This window comes from Lissotriton helveticus, chromosome 1_1 (genome assembly GCF_964261635.1).
Source record: "Lissotriton helveticus chromosome 1_1, aLisHel1.1, whole genome shotgun sequence".
In the NCBI taxonomy this organism is placed as follows: Eukaryota; Metazoa; Chordata; class Amphibia; order Caudata; family Salamandridae; genus Lissotriton; species Lissotriton helveticus.
Genome location: NC_136057.1, coordinates 277121457 through 277140388, shown reverse-complemented (window position 1 = coordinate 277140388; position 18932 = coordinate 277121457). Strand labels below are relative to the sequence as shown.

At 48.9% G+C, this 18932-nt stretch overlaps 1 protein-coding gene across 1 annotated transcript in view; it reads right to left on the bottom strand.

Annotated features, from left to right (window-relative positions):
- LOC144769361 (cystine/glutamate transporter-like) overlaps nt 1–16534 on the bottom strand; it is a 368176-nt gene extending 351642 nt beyond the window's left edge. Inside the window, exon 1 of the mRNA XM_078653416.1 lies at nt 16318–16534. Coding sequence (XP_078509542.1) covers nt 16318–16534 — 217 coding nt within the window. The remainder of the gene's footprint in view (nt 1–16317) is intronic.
- Between the last annotated feature and the right edge of the window lie 2398 nt (nt 16535–18932).

The following is an 18932-nucleotide window of genomic DNA, read 5'->3' as shown; positions in this document are numbered from 1 at the left end:
GCAAAGGCAGTAGATCGGGCTTCCTAGCCAAGACATTGGTACTTTCCTTCGAACCATTTGAGACAACATTTCGGAGTTGGATTCGAAGGAGATTCTTGGAGATAGGGTTGTGGATATGCCAGGAAGTTTGGCGCCTGCTGTATGTACCTATAGTGATAGTAGTGTGTGTGTAGCACGGTGCCTCCAGGTCGGAGAGAATACCCTGTGTGTATAAGTGGGTATCAACCCACATAAGTTACTGAAAAGCCAAGTCCTGGGCACACGTTGGTATAATAAAAACAGTGATCGTTGATGTTCTGAGCATTTGTAGAGCTGTTAGTAAAGTCCACTCGAATAGTCAATGTTAATAGTTTTAATCTCTAATTGAAAAGGACAAAGGACAACCAGCCTTTTAACACATGTTTCGTCACAATGGGAAGTATCCTGTGACTTCTTCAGGGCTGGGAATTATACAAAAGTTCATGTTACAAGTGGACTAGAAAAAACACCCATGCAGGATAGGGCAGCATTTTTTGTGAAGTGAAAAAAACACCAATAAACGTGGAAACCCTAGAAGAGTAGTCTGGAGGCAAATAATGGTGACTTCACAACAAAACCACAAAGACCTTTGTCCTTTTCTATTTGAAATTAAACGTATTCACATTGACTATTCGAGTGGACTTTAATAACAGCTTTACAATTGCTCAGAACATCAACAATCATTGTTTTTATTTGACCAACGTGTGCCCAGGACTTGGCTTTTGGATTCGAAAGAGGTGGGCAGCCATGCAGCTCTTTTGGGAAGTTATTGTAATTATTAACAGGATGTGCAATCCAATGCAATGCTGAATCAGTTTCCCCTAGAGACCGGGGGACCAATCCCCATCCCCCAACAACCTCACAAATTGTTTCATTCTTTCTAGAAAAGAGACAGCAAAGGAGAGCTAAATGTAGATTGGATGTGAGACCTGAGTTCGATTATTATTATTGTTAATATAGAAAGACCTCAAGCATTAAAGAGCCATTGCTGTGAATTGCAGGACCTAAAAATGCCAGATTGTTCAGACTTAATCTCAAAACCTTTAATCCACCCTAGTTTGAAGTGACCAATTCTGAAAAGTGCAAATCGTGGCCGTCAAGTCTGGGGTACAAAGTGCAAACCAGTGTGTGCGACGTAATTGGGCGCACTGCGGGATGGCTGGCTCCTGAGACAGCTCTGCCGGACGGGTGCCAGAAATAGCTGTTAAAGGAGTGCTGCAGCTGACTACGGTGATCGAAAAAGGCAGAAATGGAAATCGGAATGTGAGGACTATCTGTTGTGCGAACCTGCGGTCCGTCAAATAAGCAGGCAAGCTTTATTTTTTGGGGAAAGGCAACTGTGCTGGCGACTCGAGGGCACAAAATGGCAGCGTCAGGAGCTTGAGCCCGGGAAATAGCATACCCCTGACTGCGTTCAGGTGGCAGCCCTACCTTTCTATAAATGTCCAGGGAGGATAGCGATTCAAAATCGGAACCAGCGAACCAAGTTGCCGGAGCGTTCTGGCATGAGTTCTGTGAGCGCGAGGTTTGCGTTCCAGGAGGTGCTCAGGAGTGCTAAAATGGTGGCGCGGCTGAAACGCACGGACTCCGGGGCAACTGCCGCGCTATGAAAGAGCGCATTAAGACATTGCACCGCCGGCAAGTGTTGTGAAAGTGGCGATTAGTCTTTAAAAAAAAAAGCCTAATAACGCTGAATTGTAAGCGGCAACCTGAATAGATAAATAACGCCAAGCCTCGGCACTGCTGCCAACATGTCCCGGGGACAGCGCGCTGTTGTGTGAGGGGTCGGGCTGCTGCAAGGTGGCTCACTGTTGCGGATGGGGTGACCTCGCTGGAAGGGGAGAAGGCATGGCACCTAATGCACAGTTGCTAAGATACACATGTTATACATACGATGCATGATGAGTCTGCAGGCACCGACCCAAAAATGGCGCTACTACAGGGAGGACAATGACGTGCGCAGGCTGTGTGCGCTGATAAGACGGATGCTGCCTAAAGATCAGGGGTCCAACTTAATGAGCATGCTCCTCTTTCCCCTTAACGGCACTGCTGCTCACACACCACACCTGTAGTGGATTACATCAAAGACAATTACGCGGCAGTTACTGGGAGGATCACAGCAAAGCCCAGCCAAAGTAATGAGGTAAGGGCGCATGATGATGGAATTCAAATACTGACATCTAAAAATATCGACTGTGTACTGAGGCGAGGAACTAGGCACGCGCTGATCTACTGGTGGACTCGGCGACACCCACCCCTGCTGTTGGTGCCTACACGGACTAGCAGCGATCTCTGGCTCAGGAGCGCTTCTCGCCACCTGCATTTCTGCACGTAGAAGGGCTCAGCACCACATGGAAATATAATGGGGAAGCCAGAGAAACAGCAGACGAAGCTTAAGTTCGAAGCGAAAAAACCCTAAAAAAATACCACTACACTCTCGGAAACTGACGGTGACAATGAATCAGAGGAAGGGAGCGGTATGGAGAGCGTGCTTCGAGCAATCCAACACAGTCTACAGGAGATGCATGGCAAATTGGACAATTTGACGCAGCGTGTGGACAACATGGCTGCCAAGATGGATAAACACGGTGAGCGTCTGGTGGAGGCGGAGCAGAGACTGTCAGCGGTCGAGGATGAATCAGCGTCAACGACCAAAACATTTGCAAGCATGGAAAAAACATTGGAAGTATTGCGGGCTAGAGTGGAGGACCAGGAAGCCAGGTCCCGACGCAATAACGTCCGTATAGCGGGCCTGCCGGAATCGACCAACACTGGCAAAATGGAACAATATGTGGAATCGCTGATTAAGGAGCTGTTTGGCGGAGAAGACCTGTCATCAGTGTTCCTGGTGGAGCGCGCGCATCGCTCACTAGCACCTAGACCGAAACCGGGTGCTCCCCCGCGCATCATAATTGCCCGCATGCTTAACTATAGGGACAGGGACACGGTCCTCAGACTGGCCAGAGAAAAAGGTGACATTACTCATCAGGGCAACAGACTCGAGTTTTATCCGGACCACACCATGGCAGTTCAAATGGCGCGAAAGGAGTTTAGTCCAGTGAAGAAAAAACAACGTGATCTAGGTATCGAGTACGCCATGCTCTACCCGGCAAAGCTCAAAATTACCCATGCTGGCCGGTCCACGGTCCTACTCACGCCGCAGGCTGCCCAAGAATATATCAAGAAACTGGGCCGTCGGCGCAAAGCTAATGATCGTGAAGACGCACACAGTGATGCAGACTGAGAAACCCTTCACAGGTAAAAATGTTCATTGTATAGTCGAACTGAGCCGAGAGTGTAAACTTTACGAGACACTGGCGTCCCTGCCGCTGCTTGGGCCGGACGCTTGCGGTGCACTTTGGCAGGCGCACACATTTATGTCACTATAGTATATATATGCAACCTGCACAGACCCTACTGCGGCGGTGCTCGGCGGACACTGTCACCCAACGGCTGCTGGGAACTCCTACTGAGAGCTGGACGACTGCACACGCAGTGGGTAACGGCCATTCCACTGGAATGTTAAGGATTGAAGGAAAGCAGGGTTGGGTGTGTTGTTCCTCTACATGTAGCGATCTGCTGCTTTAATCCAATACAATGCGATCTTATAAAGCACATTGGTTTAATTAATAATATGCATAGACAGAGAAGATCTGCTGGAGGTAGCACTGATTGGGCTCCCACGGCTGTGCTCCCTGGGCTGTGCTGTCGTGAGGTGTGCATTAATGAGGAACACAAGTATGAAAAAATCACTTCTCTGCAACCAATCCGTCACGACTAATATTGCACAGTTTATAGCACTAAACAAATGTTTATGTTTTGATGTATGGCACCCGTCCACATCCACTTTGTGGATGGAGTCGTGTGTACCTGGTGGACCCCCCATGTGGGTGCTCCCCTACAACAGTTTTTGCTGCTGTTTGGTTAACTTAGGGATATGGCTTTGGCAAAGTTTGGGTGCTGAAGTGGGAGGGGGGGGATTCGGGGACTGTTCCTTTTAGATCACTATGTCTGAGAAGCATTGCAAACTCCAGTTCACTAGAGATGTCGCAAGTTATTGTTTGCTGGGACCTTGTCTGCACATCACCTCACAGGACGAAGCCGAAATGGCTAGCCAGTTTCTTATGTTGTGTATTTAATGCATTCTGATGTGACATGATCTGCACAACTACATTTTATTACCTGGAATGTAAGAGGCCTGAGCAACCCGAAAAGAATTCGCCAGATATTTACATACTTTGACAGGTTACGAGTTGACGTGGCATTTCTCCAGGAAACGCACATTGCAGCTAATGCCACAACCACACAAGGTGCTAGATGGGCCGAGACGGTGCACAGCTCACACTACTCATCTTATTCACGAGGGGTCAGCATTCTTATACGAAAGGGAGTCCAATTCCAGGTCACAAATGTCCTGAAAGATACGGAGGGTAGGAGTGTCATAGTGGTGGGTACTGTAAGGAGTCAACACTTAGCATTAATAAACACATATGGCCCAAATATAGATGACCCGGGGTTCTATACTAAGGTATGGCATACCATCTCTGAACTGCAGGTTACGAACCTAATATGGGGGGGAGATTTTAACGTTGCTCTGAGGGAGGGGCTGGACCGTTCACCAAACACTACATAACCACACAAACGGGCACAAGCTACTCTACAAGACGCTATGGCGGACCTCAACCTCAGTGACATCTGGAGGGAGAGGCACTCGGCACGTACGGAAGCCACGCACATCACTGCAGCACACAACAGCTGGTCCAGGATAGACTACTGGTTGGGTACGAGAGAACTGTCATCCTGGTCTACCTCCGTTAAGCATTTGCCGTGCACGCTGTCTGACCATAGCCCTGTGTTACTAGCCCTACAAATGCCATATTTTGTCCCCCCCTTTCACTTGGAGGTTCAACGCCGGGGTCCTGCTGGACTCACTATACACAGACACCATCCATAAGGCCATAGTAGATTATTTCGAGCTTAACTATCCCACGACTGACGACCCGGGCCTCCTATGGGAGGCTTTCAAAGTGACGGTCAGGGGGGCATGCATCAGCACAACAGCGGGCATCCTCAAGGATATCAGACACCAATTGCAAAAGCGGGAACACACATTAAGCGCTTTGGAGCACAGATATGCGCAAACAAGAGACCCTGCTGTACTGGGGGAAATTCAATTGGTCCTATCAGAACATCAACAATACGCAAATGATGAGCTTAAGTATATATCGAAACGTAAGGTAGCTAGGGCATACAGAGAGGGTGGTAGGCCTGGGAGAGCACTGGCACAGAAAATATGCACGGGGCATGCGCCGTGACACATTAACGCAATCAAAAACCACTCAGGAACTCTTAAACGTGACATTAAAGGTATATTGGACGAATTTATGGCCACTTATGGCCAGCTGTATGAAGCGCGCCCAACTGTGTCGACGACTGACATGCTGACCTACATGGCAGATGTTGAAATAGCATGGTTATCTGACGCATAGAGCATACCTGCGCAACCGAGTAAGGTGCTGCAGCGGGTCGCAGGAGGATCCCCGTCATCCCCGGAGCCTAGGCCACGCCCACAACTTAGACCACGCCCTCCTCCCCCACCCATATAACGATGTGTCTTCTTCGGACGCGCAGCTGACGGGCGCAGCGGGCGCGCCGCCAGCGCGCCCAAGGCGCGCCAAAGGCAAGCCCGTCTGCGCCCGTCCGCGACCGGACGGGACCAGGGGCCACACCCCCTACATCCCGCTCCCCACACATCAGGACCTACAGTCCAGAATCCATCTATAACGCGAGGACAATAGGTCCGGTATGTTGTAGGCATACTTATATGTCCACCGAACTTCCTCCATACTGCTTCGGTTGTGGACATACATTCAAAACTAATAAGTCATTAGATACCAGACAGGAATATAGTATGTTCCTACTTAACTGTAGGTCTTTGCCAAAACACAGGACAGAAATCGCTCTCCTGTTAGAAGAACGCAAGTCCGATGCAGTCTTTCTGACAGAAACTTGGCTCACTCCCAATTCTGAGCCACACATAGTCACAGCCCTGCCCCCCCGGTTTTCAAATTAACAGATTAGAACGAACGGAGGGGAAAGGGGGAGGTCTGGCAATCATACTCAAAGATCAGTATCGCTGCCGCACCACTCCCGAATCAATCCCGGAGTGTGAGAGTCTAGCATTCAGTATAGACTTCTCTCCTAATAGCTCCTTTTCTGGCACTCTGGTCTATTGTTCTCCAGGTCCACCTAAACCATTTCACAGATCACTACCCACCATTTTAGCCGAACAAATTACAGCCACCTCTAACTTTACACTACTAGGTGACCTCAACCTACACTTTGACACCACCTTAGATCATATTGCTATGGAACAGGTGGATGACCTAGCGGCATTACAACTAGATCAGCGGGTCACAGCCCCCACACACTCCAAAGGTCATCTATTGGACCCTGTTTTTAGCAATTGTACAGAACTAGTAGTTGGCCAACCGATCGCCCTCCCCTGGACCGACCATTCTCTTATCCCTTTCACTTGGTCCACCTGCAAATTTACACCTCCTATACCTCTAGTTAAGAACATGAGGAACTGGGCCAGATTACCCATCGAGTCCTGGATTCACAATCTAGAAGCTACCTGCCCGTTTTACAACGCAGACCCTAGCATAGCACACCAGGAATACGAAGACTGGATTATACAATCCCTCGAAACCTCCCTTCCACTTCGCAAGATTACACCTAAAAGAGCACATAAATCGGCCCCCTGGTTCTCAGACACCCTCAGAGACAAAAAACGTCTCTGTAGGAGATTAGAGAGAGCGTGGCGCCTGGAATATTTACCAGAAAAAAGGGTTCAATATAGAGAAGCAATTAAGGCCTACAAAGGCGAGATAATAGTCGCTCAATCAGCCTACTTCGCCGATAAAATCATGGCAGCTAAATCTAAACCCAAGGAAATTTTCCACTTAGTGAAAAAATTAACCAAAGTGGCTAGCTCAACCGCACCTTCTGCTAAGACTCGAGCCCAATGTAATGATCTAGCAGAATTCTTTCATAAAAAAGTTACTCAGATCCACTCCACGTTCCCAACGGCTGTCACAGATCTAAGAGTACATGACCAGGTGCCACTGAGACAGGTTCCCCCGGACAGGGTATTACTAGATCAATTCCCCCTTCTAGATCTTGAAGCTCTTGACCAGCTAGCCCACAAAGTAAAATCAGGATCCCCACGTTACCCAGCTCCACCAGAGGCCATGATAAAGGCGAGCCAGGCTACCCTGCCTGTAATACTGAACCTATTAAACGCTTCCATCTCATCCTGCACCGTACCCATTGCATGGAAAAAAGCCATGGTTCGGGCTCTGCTTAAGAAGCCAAATCTCGACCCAGAGGATCTTAGCAGCTACCACCCAATTTCGCTTCTCCCTTGGGTTAGCGAAATCCTCGAGAAGCACATCAAAGTTTATCTGATGAAGTTCCTCGAGAATAATTTGCTACTGGATGCCACCCAGACAGGTTTCAGACCCAGGCACGGAACCGAAACCGCCTTACTGGCGGTCACCGAAGAAACCGGAAGGATTTTGGATCAAGGAGGATCAGTGGCAGTGGTCCTCCTTGACCTAAGTGCTGCCTTTGATATGGTCAATCATGCCACCTTGTTGAACCGCCTATTTAACATCGGAGTAACAGGCAATGCACTTAGATGACTCGAATCATTTCTGAGCAATAGATCGTTCCAAATCTTTGACGGGGATACGGTGTCTGCCAGCAGATCACTGAGCTGTGGGGTACCGCAGGGCTCCTCCTTAAGCCCTGCGCTATTTAACATTTACATGAAACCACTGGCTGAGGTCGTCCAGCCGTTTGGTATTAACCACATCGATGCTCGATGAGTTCCAGCCCTGTGCTGGAATATGCAAAAACCCATTATTCATGACGAGCTGGGCTCGTCATGAGCGTGCTGGGAGGCTACTGCATGACGAGCCCAGCTCGTCATGAGTGTGGAAGGGGTTAAGATAATTTCATACGCTGACGACACTCAGCTAGTGGTTTCCTTGGCGCAGGAAGGCAACAGACCTCCTTCATCAGGTCTTATGAAATGCCTGGAGGAAATCAAGGAATGGATGACAACGTCCTCCCTAAAGCTCAATGGGGAAAAAACAGAGCTGATGCTCCTAGGACCATCATCTCCAGGACCATTCAATTCCCTCTGGCCCCCATGCCTGGGCACTCCCCCAACACCTAAAGATAACATAAAGAGCTTAGGGGTATGGCTTGACCCTTTCCTTCAACACCCAGGCCATCAAACTGTCTGCGACCTGTTTTGGCCTCCTCAGAATGTTGAGGAAAGTCCTCCCGCTTCTACCTATGGAGGCCAAGCAGGTTGCAGTTCAGGGTTTGATCCAGTCCCGGTTGGACTTTAGTAATGTCCTCTACCTTGGTGCCCCAGAATTCACACTGCGAAAGCTCCAGGTAGTCCAGAACTGTGCAGCTCGCACCCCTGTGGTAAGATCAATCAGTCAAGTCCGGACTTAGCAAGCTGCATTGGCTACCAGTTCGACAGAGAGTTGCCTTCAAGGCAATGTGCATCTCTCATCAGGCTTTCTGGCAGTCGGGACCAGCAATTAGCCGCAATCCAATAGCTCACTATCACCCGACCAGAAATCTCCGCTCCACCCAGGCTTTTCTAGCCTCAATACCCAAAGTAAAAAGAGCGAGAGCTGGTGGCAGGATGTTTGCACTAAACGCTGCCAAGTTGTGGAACTCTCTCCCTCTTCGACTTCGGTCCAATCCCAATCTGCTGTCATTCCGGAAACAATTAAAAACCTTCCTGTTCACTACCCCTTGTTAATTCTTTTGGCTGATCCCTTTTGAGTGTTCTGTTACTACTAGTCTACACTAGCGCTTGGACACCCCTGGGCAGCAATCGCGCTCTATAAATTCACTTTTCATTTCATTTCATTTCACCTTTCCCGACCCGTCACAGTTGAAGAAGTTACGGACATCATTAAGAGTCTTCCAAATGGCAAGGCTCCGGGGCCTGACGGGTTCACGAGCGAATTTTATAAAGCATTTGTAGATCTGCTATCCCCACACCTAGTACGTATGTATGGTGCGGCGCATGAAGCACAAACTCTTCCGATATCCATGCGAGAGGCAATGCTGATAGCCTTGCTGAAACCGGGGAAAGAACAGGAACAATGCGACTCTTATCGACCCCTGTCACTTATTAACGTGGACACCAAAATCATTGCAAGTCTGATTACTAACCTGTTGGGGGGGTGAACTGTGTGCTGAGGAGATCTGGTCCACCTAGCACCCACCTGACTCAGTCCCCGGTCCGTCACGGCTAGCCTGTGCCGTTTGAACTGAGGGACGCAACTCCTCCCCTTGCTACCTACTTAGCTGCCTGTCAGTTTCCCGCGCTGGTGAGAGCAGTGTGAGCTGGCGCTGAGAGCGCTAAGAGCGAGAGGAGAGCGAGAGGAATATTTTACGGAGTGTCTGGCACTGGCGCGGTTGATTGCAAACCGGCCAGCACAACTTCCTTTATTTTTGTGTAGCGCCTCGCGCTTTTATTTTTTAAAATTACTAACCTGTTGGGGGGGTGAACTGTGTGCTGAGGAGATCTGGTCCACCTAGCACCCACCTGACTCAGTCCCCGGTCCGTCATGGCTAGCCTGTGCCGATTGAACGGAGGGACGCGACTCCTCCCCTTGCTACCTACTTAGCTGCCTGTCAGTTTCCCGCGCTGGTGAGAGCAGTGTGAGCTGGCACTGAGAGCGCTGAGAGCGAGAGGAGAGCGAGAGGAATATTTTACGGAGTGTCTGGCACTGGCGCGGTTGATTGCAAACCGGCCAGCGCAACTTCCTTTATTTTTGTGTAGCGCCTCGCGCTTTTATTTTTTAAAATTACTAACCTGTTGGGGGGGTGAACTGTGTGCTGAGGAGATCTGGTCCACCTAGCACCCACCTGACTCAGTCCCCGGTCCGTCACGGCTAGCCTGTGCCGATTGAACGGAGGGACGCGACTCCTCCCCTTGCTACGTCACTTCCCTTACTGGTCTACTTGAGCAATGGCCACTCGTCCGCGCAGCGGGCGAGCGCAGCGGGCGCGCCTAAGGCAAGCCCGTCTGCGCCCATCCGCGGCCGGCCGGGGACAGGGGCCCCCACCCCTGGTCAAAATGGGTCAAAAATGTACTGGAGCGCTCAACAACTGCGTGCCCTATGTCCGGTAGCTGCGGATGCCTGTCTCCACAGTCTTAGTGTAGAGGGGTCTAGCTATTGTAAGATATGTCGGTATAACTGGCGTAGCACACCCACGCCTAGGGCGGAGACTATTAGCCTCACATGTGGATTACTAAACACCCGATCCTTGCGGAAGCATAGCCTCGATATATACGACCTGCTCACAGACATGAAATTTGATCTCCTTTTCCTCACTGAGACGTGGCTAGATGCGAATTCTGAACCGGATATAGTTGCTTCCCTTCCTGTCGGCTACTCCATGGTAAGATTAGATAGAATTGGAGGCAGAGGTGGCGGGATAGCCATTATTTTTAAACAGCCACTTTGCTGCCAACTCGAATCCTATGCAATCGCGGACAGCGAGACAGGGGCCTTCTCGATTAAGGTCAATGCTAGTAATACATTGAAGGGTTTTTTGGTTTACCGCCCCCCTGGTCTCTTTTCGAACTTCACTGTTAGCCTTACTGAAGGCTTAACAGAAACCACCCTACGTAGGGACAAGTTTATGCTGTTGGGTGATCTAAATATCCATTTGGATAACCAACTTGATAAAGGTGCTACCGATTTCTGTCAACAATTACATTCCCTCCTATTGCATATTAAATCTACTGACCCCACTCACCAAAAGGGACATTTACTGGACCCCATCTTTGCGAACTGGGAAGGCATTGAAGTAAAGACTCCCGTCCCCATTCCATGGTCTGACCACTTATTAGTTCCTTTTAGTATTTTTATGGCCACTGGAAACACTCATAAATGTACCAATCCGAAATATATGAGTCGCAACTGGCGGGCTTTCACCAAAACTAAATTCCAGATGGCACTGTCTAAAGGTGGCAGACTTGGAGGTGAGGATGATGACATGGTATCAGAACGATTAGTAGGCCGCATCACCGATGCTTTAGATGAAATAGCCCCTCTATGTCAGAAAAAACTCGGCAATAGACCTCAGAAATCTGCCCCCTGGTTCAGCAATGACCTTCGCTTAGCGAAATCCCAATGTAAGAAATTAGAAAGGCAATGGCGGGCGGCATACTTAGAACCAGCAAAACTAAGCTATCTAGACAAACGCAGAGAATACCACAATTCCATCAGACGTGCAAAAACTATTTATTTCTCTGGGAGGATAGGAGAAGCCAAGAACTCAGCCAAAGAGCTGTTTAAAATTTATAAGGAGATATCTTTCTGCGGCTCATCTGCTGATCCAGCACGAGTCTCGGAAGACTCTTGCAACCGGATCGCTGCTTTTTTCTCGGACAAAGTGGCGACCATCTATTCCACCTTCACGGGAGGGATGAAAAGGGGCATTGAGTTTAGAGAGAACACACTGGAAGCTGATGGTGTCAGTAGGCTTGACCACTTCTATACTCCATCCCCCGACAAGCTTCAGCAGATATGCCGCATTATTAAGTCAGGATCTCCTCTTGATCCAGCATCACCTAAACTTCTTGCCAAAAGTATCGAGACTCTTGAACCCTATATTAGGGAGGTTCTCGACATGTCTTTCAAATCCAATACTGTACCTAAGAAGTGGAAGCAGGCGGTAGTCCTCCCCCTCCAAAAAAAGCCCAATCTTAGTTGGGAGCGGATGGATAACCTGCGTCCCATCTCGCTCCTTCCCTATCTGGCCAAGGTGGCAGAAAGGGTAGTGAACCTTCAGCTTATGGCATTTGTGGAGCAAGCCAATTTACTCCACCCGACTCAATTTGGCTTTCGGTCCCGCCATTCCACGGAATCGGCGCTGCTGACAGCCACTGAGACCATCAGGCAAGGGGTAGATGAGGGTCAAACTATGGCCCTCATTCTACTAGACCTAAGTGCAGCGTTTGACACTGTAGCACATTACACCTTGCTACAGTGTCTAAACAAAGGGGGCGTCACAGGGCCAGCACTGAGATGGATTCAATCTTTCCTCACTGACCGGGGCTTTCAGGTTAGACAGGGTGAACATTACTCTCGGTCATTCGATCTTGATCAAGGGGTTCCTCAGGGTTCGTCCTTGAGTCCCACCCTGTTTAACCTTTATGTTTCCCTGGTGGCCACCATTGTTGAGGGCTATGGAATCCAGCTGGTGTCATATGCCGATGACACCCAACTGGCCATTTCACTATCACGGGCGCCGGATGTTGCGGCGGTCAGCTTCAATGCCTGCATGCAGGAGCTTGCCTCCTGGATGTCTGACAACTGCCTGAAGCTGAATGGGTCCAAAACTGAGGTGCTCGTGGTGGGAAGTGGTCCGAGTGTATGGTCATCGGCATGGTGGCCAGCCTGTTTGGGCTCTACCCCTATGCCTTGCCAACAAGCAAAAAATCTGGGGGTAATGTTTGACTCCGGTCTTACATTTGCTCCCCAGGTAGAGTGGCCGGGATGTGCTTTGGCACTCTTAAAAGTCTACGAAAGATTCTAGATTTACTCCCGGTTGGAGCAAGACAGACTCTAGTGCACGCCCTGGTGACATCCAGATTGGATTACTCCAATCTTCTCTACCTGGGAATAACAGCAAAAAGCCTAAACCGCCTCCAGGTACTGCAAAATGCCACAGCTCGGCTGGTGCTAAGGCTCCCTAGAAGATCTGCCTCTAGAGCCGCGTTAAAAACGCTCCATTGGCTCCCGGTACGGGAGAGGATAACCTTTAAAGCTGTATGCGTATGTCACCGCATTCTTAATGGCAAGGCACCTAATCCCTTACAGTCCCTCATCACTCCCTACAGTCCAGGACGCAAGCTTAGATCTTCTGGTACCGGGTTACTTGTAGTCCCCAAAATACATAGGACCCGAATGGGAGGTAGATCCTTTAGATTACTAGCGGCGAGGAGCTGGAATATGCTTCCGATGGAGTTGCGTCTTGAACCCTCCGAAGCAAAATTCCGTAGAGATCTAAAAGCACATCTCTTCCGCTCAGGTTTGATGTAGCCTCCCCGATGTGTCTGCTCACTCTCTCTCTTAGCGCGGGGACACGCCGGTGTGCGTAATGCCATGCGCTTTATAAAATTCCAAAATAAATAAATAAATAAATTGCAGCACGACTTAAGCCTCTCATGCCCCTATTAGTGAGGCCGGATCAATCTGGATTCATTCCTGAAAGATCTACGACACATAATACGCGTACATTGTTTGCGGTATCACACTACCTGACACCAGAGACCAAGGCCGTGGCGGTGTTGTTAGATGCCGCCAAGGCTTTTGACACGATAGAGCGGCCCTTTCTCAATGCCGTACTAATGCGTATGGGCTTTCCTCTACTATTCACGCAATGGATATCGATGCTGTACACAGACATATCGGCCTATATAAAAATAAACAATTATGTCTCAAACCCAATCACAATTAGTCTGGGTACTAGGCAGGGCTGCCCGCTATCCCCAATGCTATTTGCTCTGGTGCTGGAACCCCTAGCATGTAAAATCAGACAACACCATCACTACTCCGCCCTACAATTCCCAACGCGCCCTTTACACATCTCCCTATACGCGGATGACATGGTGCTCTACGTCAAGGACCCGGAGAAACATCTAAACCCACTCTTACGCGAATACATAAAATTTGGTCAGCACTCGGGTCTGCAAATCAACTGGACCAAATCCCTCATCCTTGCACTGACGGATAGCACTGTCCCTTTCCCACTAGACTACCCATTAGAATGGCAAGAGGAACCAACACGTTATCTGGGCATATGATTTCATAGGGATCCAGAACTTGTCATCCGCACAAACTATGGAAGGGTAATCTCTTCCCTGGAAGAGAAAATAAATAGATGGAACAAACTACCTTTGTCGCTGGCGGATAGGACTGCCATAGTAAAGATGGTGCTCTATTTAATAATATACCCATCAAACCTCCTGCAGAAGTGTTCCGCAACATCAACAAACTAGTACTTAGTCTCATCTGGGCGGGCAAACATGCCAGGTTGGAATTGAAGACCATGACTTTGCCATATGCGCAGGGGGGTTCAAGGTCCCTGACTTCTTTCTGTATTATTTATGTGCCCAGGCGCAATTCGCTCACTATTGGTACCATGAAATTCCCTTCATGTCACATGTTGCTATTGAGACGGGGGATGCATCACCAATTCCACTTACAGCCACATTACCTCATAAGCGGCCAAACTTGCACAATCGCGCCATTAACACCATAGACGCTACTAACGAAGCATGGCAACTGATGGGCAAGAAAGCGGGTAAACTACCATTGTATGCTTCAGCTCTGCCGTTGGCGCATCATCCAGCACTCTCGGTTACTCAAGAGCCGGTGGGTATGGACCTGCTTCGACGAGCTGGCATAGACAAAATGTGTGATCTATATCAAGAGGGGGTTTTCAAACCACTAGAGAAGCTAAACTATATTAGCTACCCCACACTACTATTCAATTTTACATATTACAGGTTACAAAGGGCAATGAAAGAGCACTATAAGACATACCCAGAGGAGCCCCAACAACTGTCATCATTACAGTTCATATTGACGACGCCCACTGCATCACACATAGTATCGAGATTGTATGCCAGGTTGCAGGAGGATATCGCGGGGAACACTGAGTTGATGAGGGAAAAATGGTGCACCATGATGGCTGATACGTTATCCGAAGAGGAATGGTCCACAGCGTGCATGCTAACATGTTGACGCCAAATGGCAACTTGAGAATTATTCATTATAAATATTTGCACCAAATGTACTACACGCCACATAGACTATACAGGTATGGGCTCAGTGAGGACTCAAGGTGTAAACGATGTAGGCAGGAAAATGCTGACTTTATACACCTGGCATGGCAGTGCCCGAGAGTGGCGCGCTTCTGGGTGCAGGTGACAAGGACGCTTAGCACTAGTCTGGAAACACCGATTGACTGTACAATTAAGGTATGTTTCTTGGGGCTAGTTCTGCAGATCAGAGCAAAGAAACGTACATTTTGTGTAATCGCCCTGTTAATGGCTAAGCGAAGGGTCTCTCTTCACTGGAATGGCAGATTCTGTCCAAAGGTGCGACAGTGGCTGGAGGACCTAGTCTATTGTCGTGATACACTAGCGACGTATGAGGAAGAGCTGCCGGCCCGGTCGCGCCCCAAAGACTATTGGTTTTATTTGCGTGATTACCTTCAGGCGCAACCCCTGGACCAAAACATATGAAGTACAGATGATAAATGTATATTGTTGCTGGAGGCAAAAAATAGCATGGTGTAAGTGTAAGGAGGGAGAATGCTGTGGTGTAGTGATCAAAGTTTTGTTTTTTATATTGCAAGTTTGTATCTTCCTTTTATGCAAACCTAAAGGTTTTTTTTCTTCTTAAAAAGTGTGTAAGGTGATAAATATGCTACAACAAACGATATGCTCTGCACATGTTCTTTTCACTGTAACGCCGCCGGATGTCGGCTGAAGGGCTGTGTAACCCCGAACAGTACTGCGTATACTTTATGATCATTGTAGCCGGCCTCTGTGGTTGTAGGCGTGATGATGTGCTTATATCCTTAATGTGCAATAAAGATCTTACACAGTAAAAAAAAAAATTTTAAAAAATGTGTGCGACGTAAAGATGAAAGTGCAGGCACTCACATGACCAAAGTATCTGCTTTGAAAGGAGTGATGCACCGGTCTGATAGGGACCGATCATCTGCATTAAAAGGAGTGCAGGAAGCAGAGAAGTACTGGTACCCATCAGCTGTCAGTACCGCTCCCATGCTAAGAGATACCAGTGCTCTCCAATGAAAGTACTGGACCCAGGCTGTAAAGAGCGACTACTTTTCAGTGACAACTCTCTAACCCATGCAGAGAGGTACCAGTACTCTCCAGGGAAAGTACAGGGCCCAGGCTACCTGTCGGTACCTTTCACACAGGCTGGTGCAGAAAGTGCAGTAGGACGCGGCCTACTGCCCTTCAGGTATCGGAACCAGACACTGCTCGTCACTCGGACAGCAGTCTCCTCGCCAGAGCCACTATCCGTCTGATTGGTTCAACTGAGCTGAAACCAAGACTACAGCTCCCAGAATCTCCCATTTTCTTGAAAGAAAGACAGTGCCTGGAAACAAAGAGCCCTGATGACAAGGGGTTCAAAATGCACCTACCAAACATGGAGAGGACCCCGCAGGCCAGCCAGACGAGGAGGGAGAGGCCGATGTTCCCCGAGTTCATAAGCACCCCCTTGGGGGAGATGAAGATGCCGCTGCCGATGATGGTGCCGATGGTGAGGGCGATGGCCTGCAGCAACGTTATCTCCCTCTTCAGGTGCACGGCCTCATCTTTCGGCTCCTCGTCCTTCTTGCTTTCAGGTGCCGTCTCCATCGCGTCTGCTCTGCGGCCTGTTCTCGCACCGACCTTTGGACAATGCACATCTGCTCAAAAACTCTTGTTTGGTTTTCTCAGCCCCGCTCAGGGCCTCTGCCCCCACCCCACGGGCAGCACCGGCACAGGCTGAGCTCCTACTGTGCGCCCGAGGCTGACTGGATGAATTAGGAGCGAAGAAGGCGGGGCTGGGGGGTAAGAGCAAATGTGGCCCGGTGGAATGCGGGTGAAGGGAGCGGAAAAAATAGCAACACCAAAAGCGAGTGTGAGAGAGAGGAAATGCGACAAAGAGGAGAGGATGTGGCCTAATCGCTAGAGGGGTCGACCTCTAAACTGGGGAACCGGTTCGAGTCTCGGCAGGGAGGCTCAACATCCTGTGATTCAGGGCAAATCATTAAAAAAGCAAATAAATCTGTAGCTCCGTTACTGTACGGCAGCAGGTGCTAATCATTAGCACCTGTTGCCGTACAGATTAATTTGCTTTTTTAAGGGCAGTAGGCCCCGTCCTACTGCACTTTCTGCACCAGCCTGTGTGAAAGGTACCGACAGGTAGCCTGGGCCCTGTACTTTCCCTGGAGAGTACTGGTACCTCTCTGCATGGGTTAGAGAGTTGTCGCTGAAAAGTTGTCGCTCTTTACCGCCTGGGTTCAGTACTTTCATTGGAGAGCACTGGTATCTCTCAGCATGGGTGCGGTACTGACAGCTGATGAGTACCAGTACTTCTCTGCTTCCGGCACTCCTTTTAATGCAGATAATCGGTACCTATCAGACCGGTGCATCACTCCTTTCAAAGCAGATACTTTAATCATGTGAGTGCCTGCACTTTCCTCTTTGGTCGCAAACACTGGTTTGCACTTTGCACCCCAGACTTGACAACCACGATTTGCACTTTTCACAACTCGTTACTGTTAGCTAGGGTGGATTAAAGGTTTTGAGATCAACAGGCACATGCATCATTGTAGTCATTTGCGATTTCTTAATTGCGAATTTTAAGGAATCGCAATTAAGAATTCGCAAATGCCTATGCATGTAGAAATCGCTGAAAAATTTGCAATTTCTAAACATTCCTTAATTGCGATACGCAAATTGCGAGTCACAATTAAGGAATCCTTCTCCATTCATTCCTATGGGCCTGGAGGCCCATAGGAATGAATGGGAAGACATTCTCATTTTGCGAATCGCAATTAGCGATTCGCAAATGGAGAATGCGATTTCAAGGGTGCAGGGGTGTCCAAAGGACACCCTGTTGCACCCCTGAAATTGATATGTGCACCTATGTTACGCACGCACATGCCCCAGGGGCATGTGTGTGCGCAACATGGGATTTTGAAAAATGCACTTTGATGCTTTTTACAAAAAAATCGCAATTTACCATTACCTCACATGTCATGGTAAATTGCGATTCTTAATTACAAAATCGCAAATCTATTTACTTTCTTGCAAATTGCGATTCCTTAAATGCAATTTCAATTTAAGAAATAGCAAATTTTGCGATTTCTTAAATTGCGAGGGGCTGCTTGTTTCATGCATTCCAAAAGCAATTTTTGCGATCGCAAACGGCCGATTTTTGCGATTCGCACCGTTTGCGATCGCAAAATGCTTTGATGCATGTGCCTGTAAGTCTCAACAATTTGGCATTTTCAGGTCCGGCAATTCACAGCAATGGCTCTTTAATGCTTGAGGTCTCTCTTTATTAACAATAATAAGAATCGAACTCCGGCCTCGCCGGACCCGGAGTCACATCAGGGCACAAGTCCTATAAAAAGAAGTGGGGGGGACTGATAGTATGCAAATGACTTCCGTGACGTCACGTGCTGAACGTGTCCCGGTGTCTGAAATCTACACCGGGACACGTTCAGCTTATATTTGTGGGGCCAGCTTCTTGGCAGGGGGGACGGCCTCCACCCTGTGAAAAGAGTGGGGGGACTCCGTCCATCCGCGTGGACCCCCGACTCGAGCCCTGACTGTCACATCCAATCTACATTTACCTCTCCTTTGCTGTCTCTTTTCTAGAAAAAAATGAAACAATTTGTGAGGTTGTTGGGAGGGGGATTTGTCCCCCGGTCTCCAGGGGGAACTGGTCCAGCATTACATTGGATTGCCCATCCTGTTAATAATTACAATAACTTCCCAAAAGAGCGGCATGGCTGCCTACCTCTTTTGAATCCAAAAGCCAAGTCCTGGGCCTGCCTTGATGATGAAATTTCACTGCAGACCGAATCCTGAGCACGGTGCCACTGACGTCTGTAGCACCCACTCAAACTCCGACGCAGGCCTTGCTGTGCGGCTGAAAAATTCACCCATTTCCTGATTTGGGGATGGAAATTCAACGCAGCGCCATTTTGCTCCTCTGCCGCATTGACTCCGTGCATCCAGTTTTTTTTACACATCACCACCT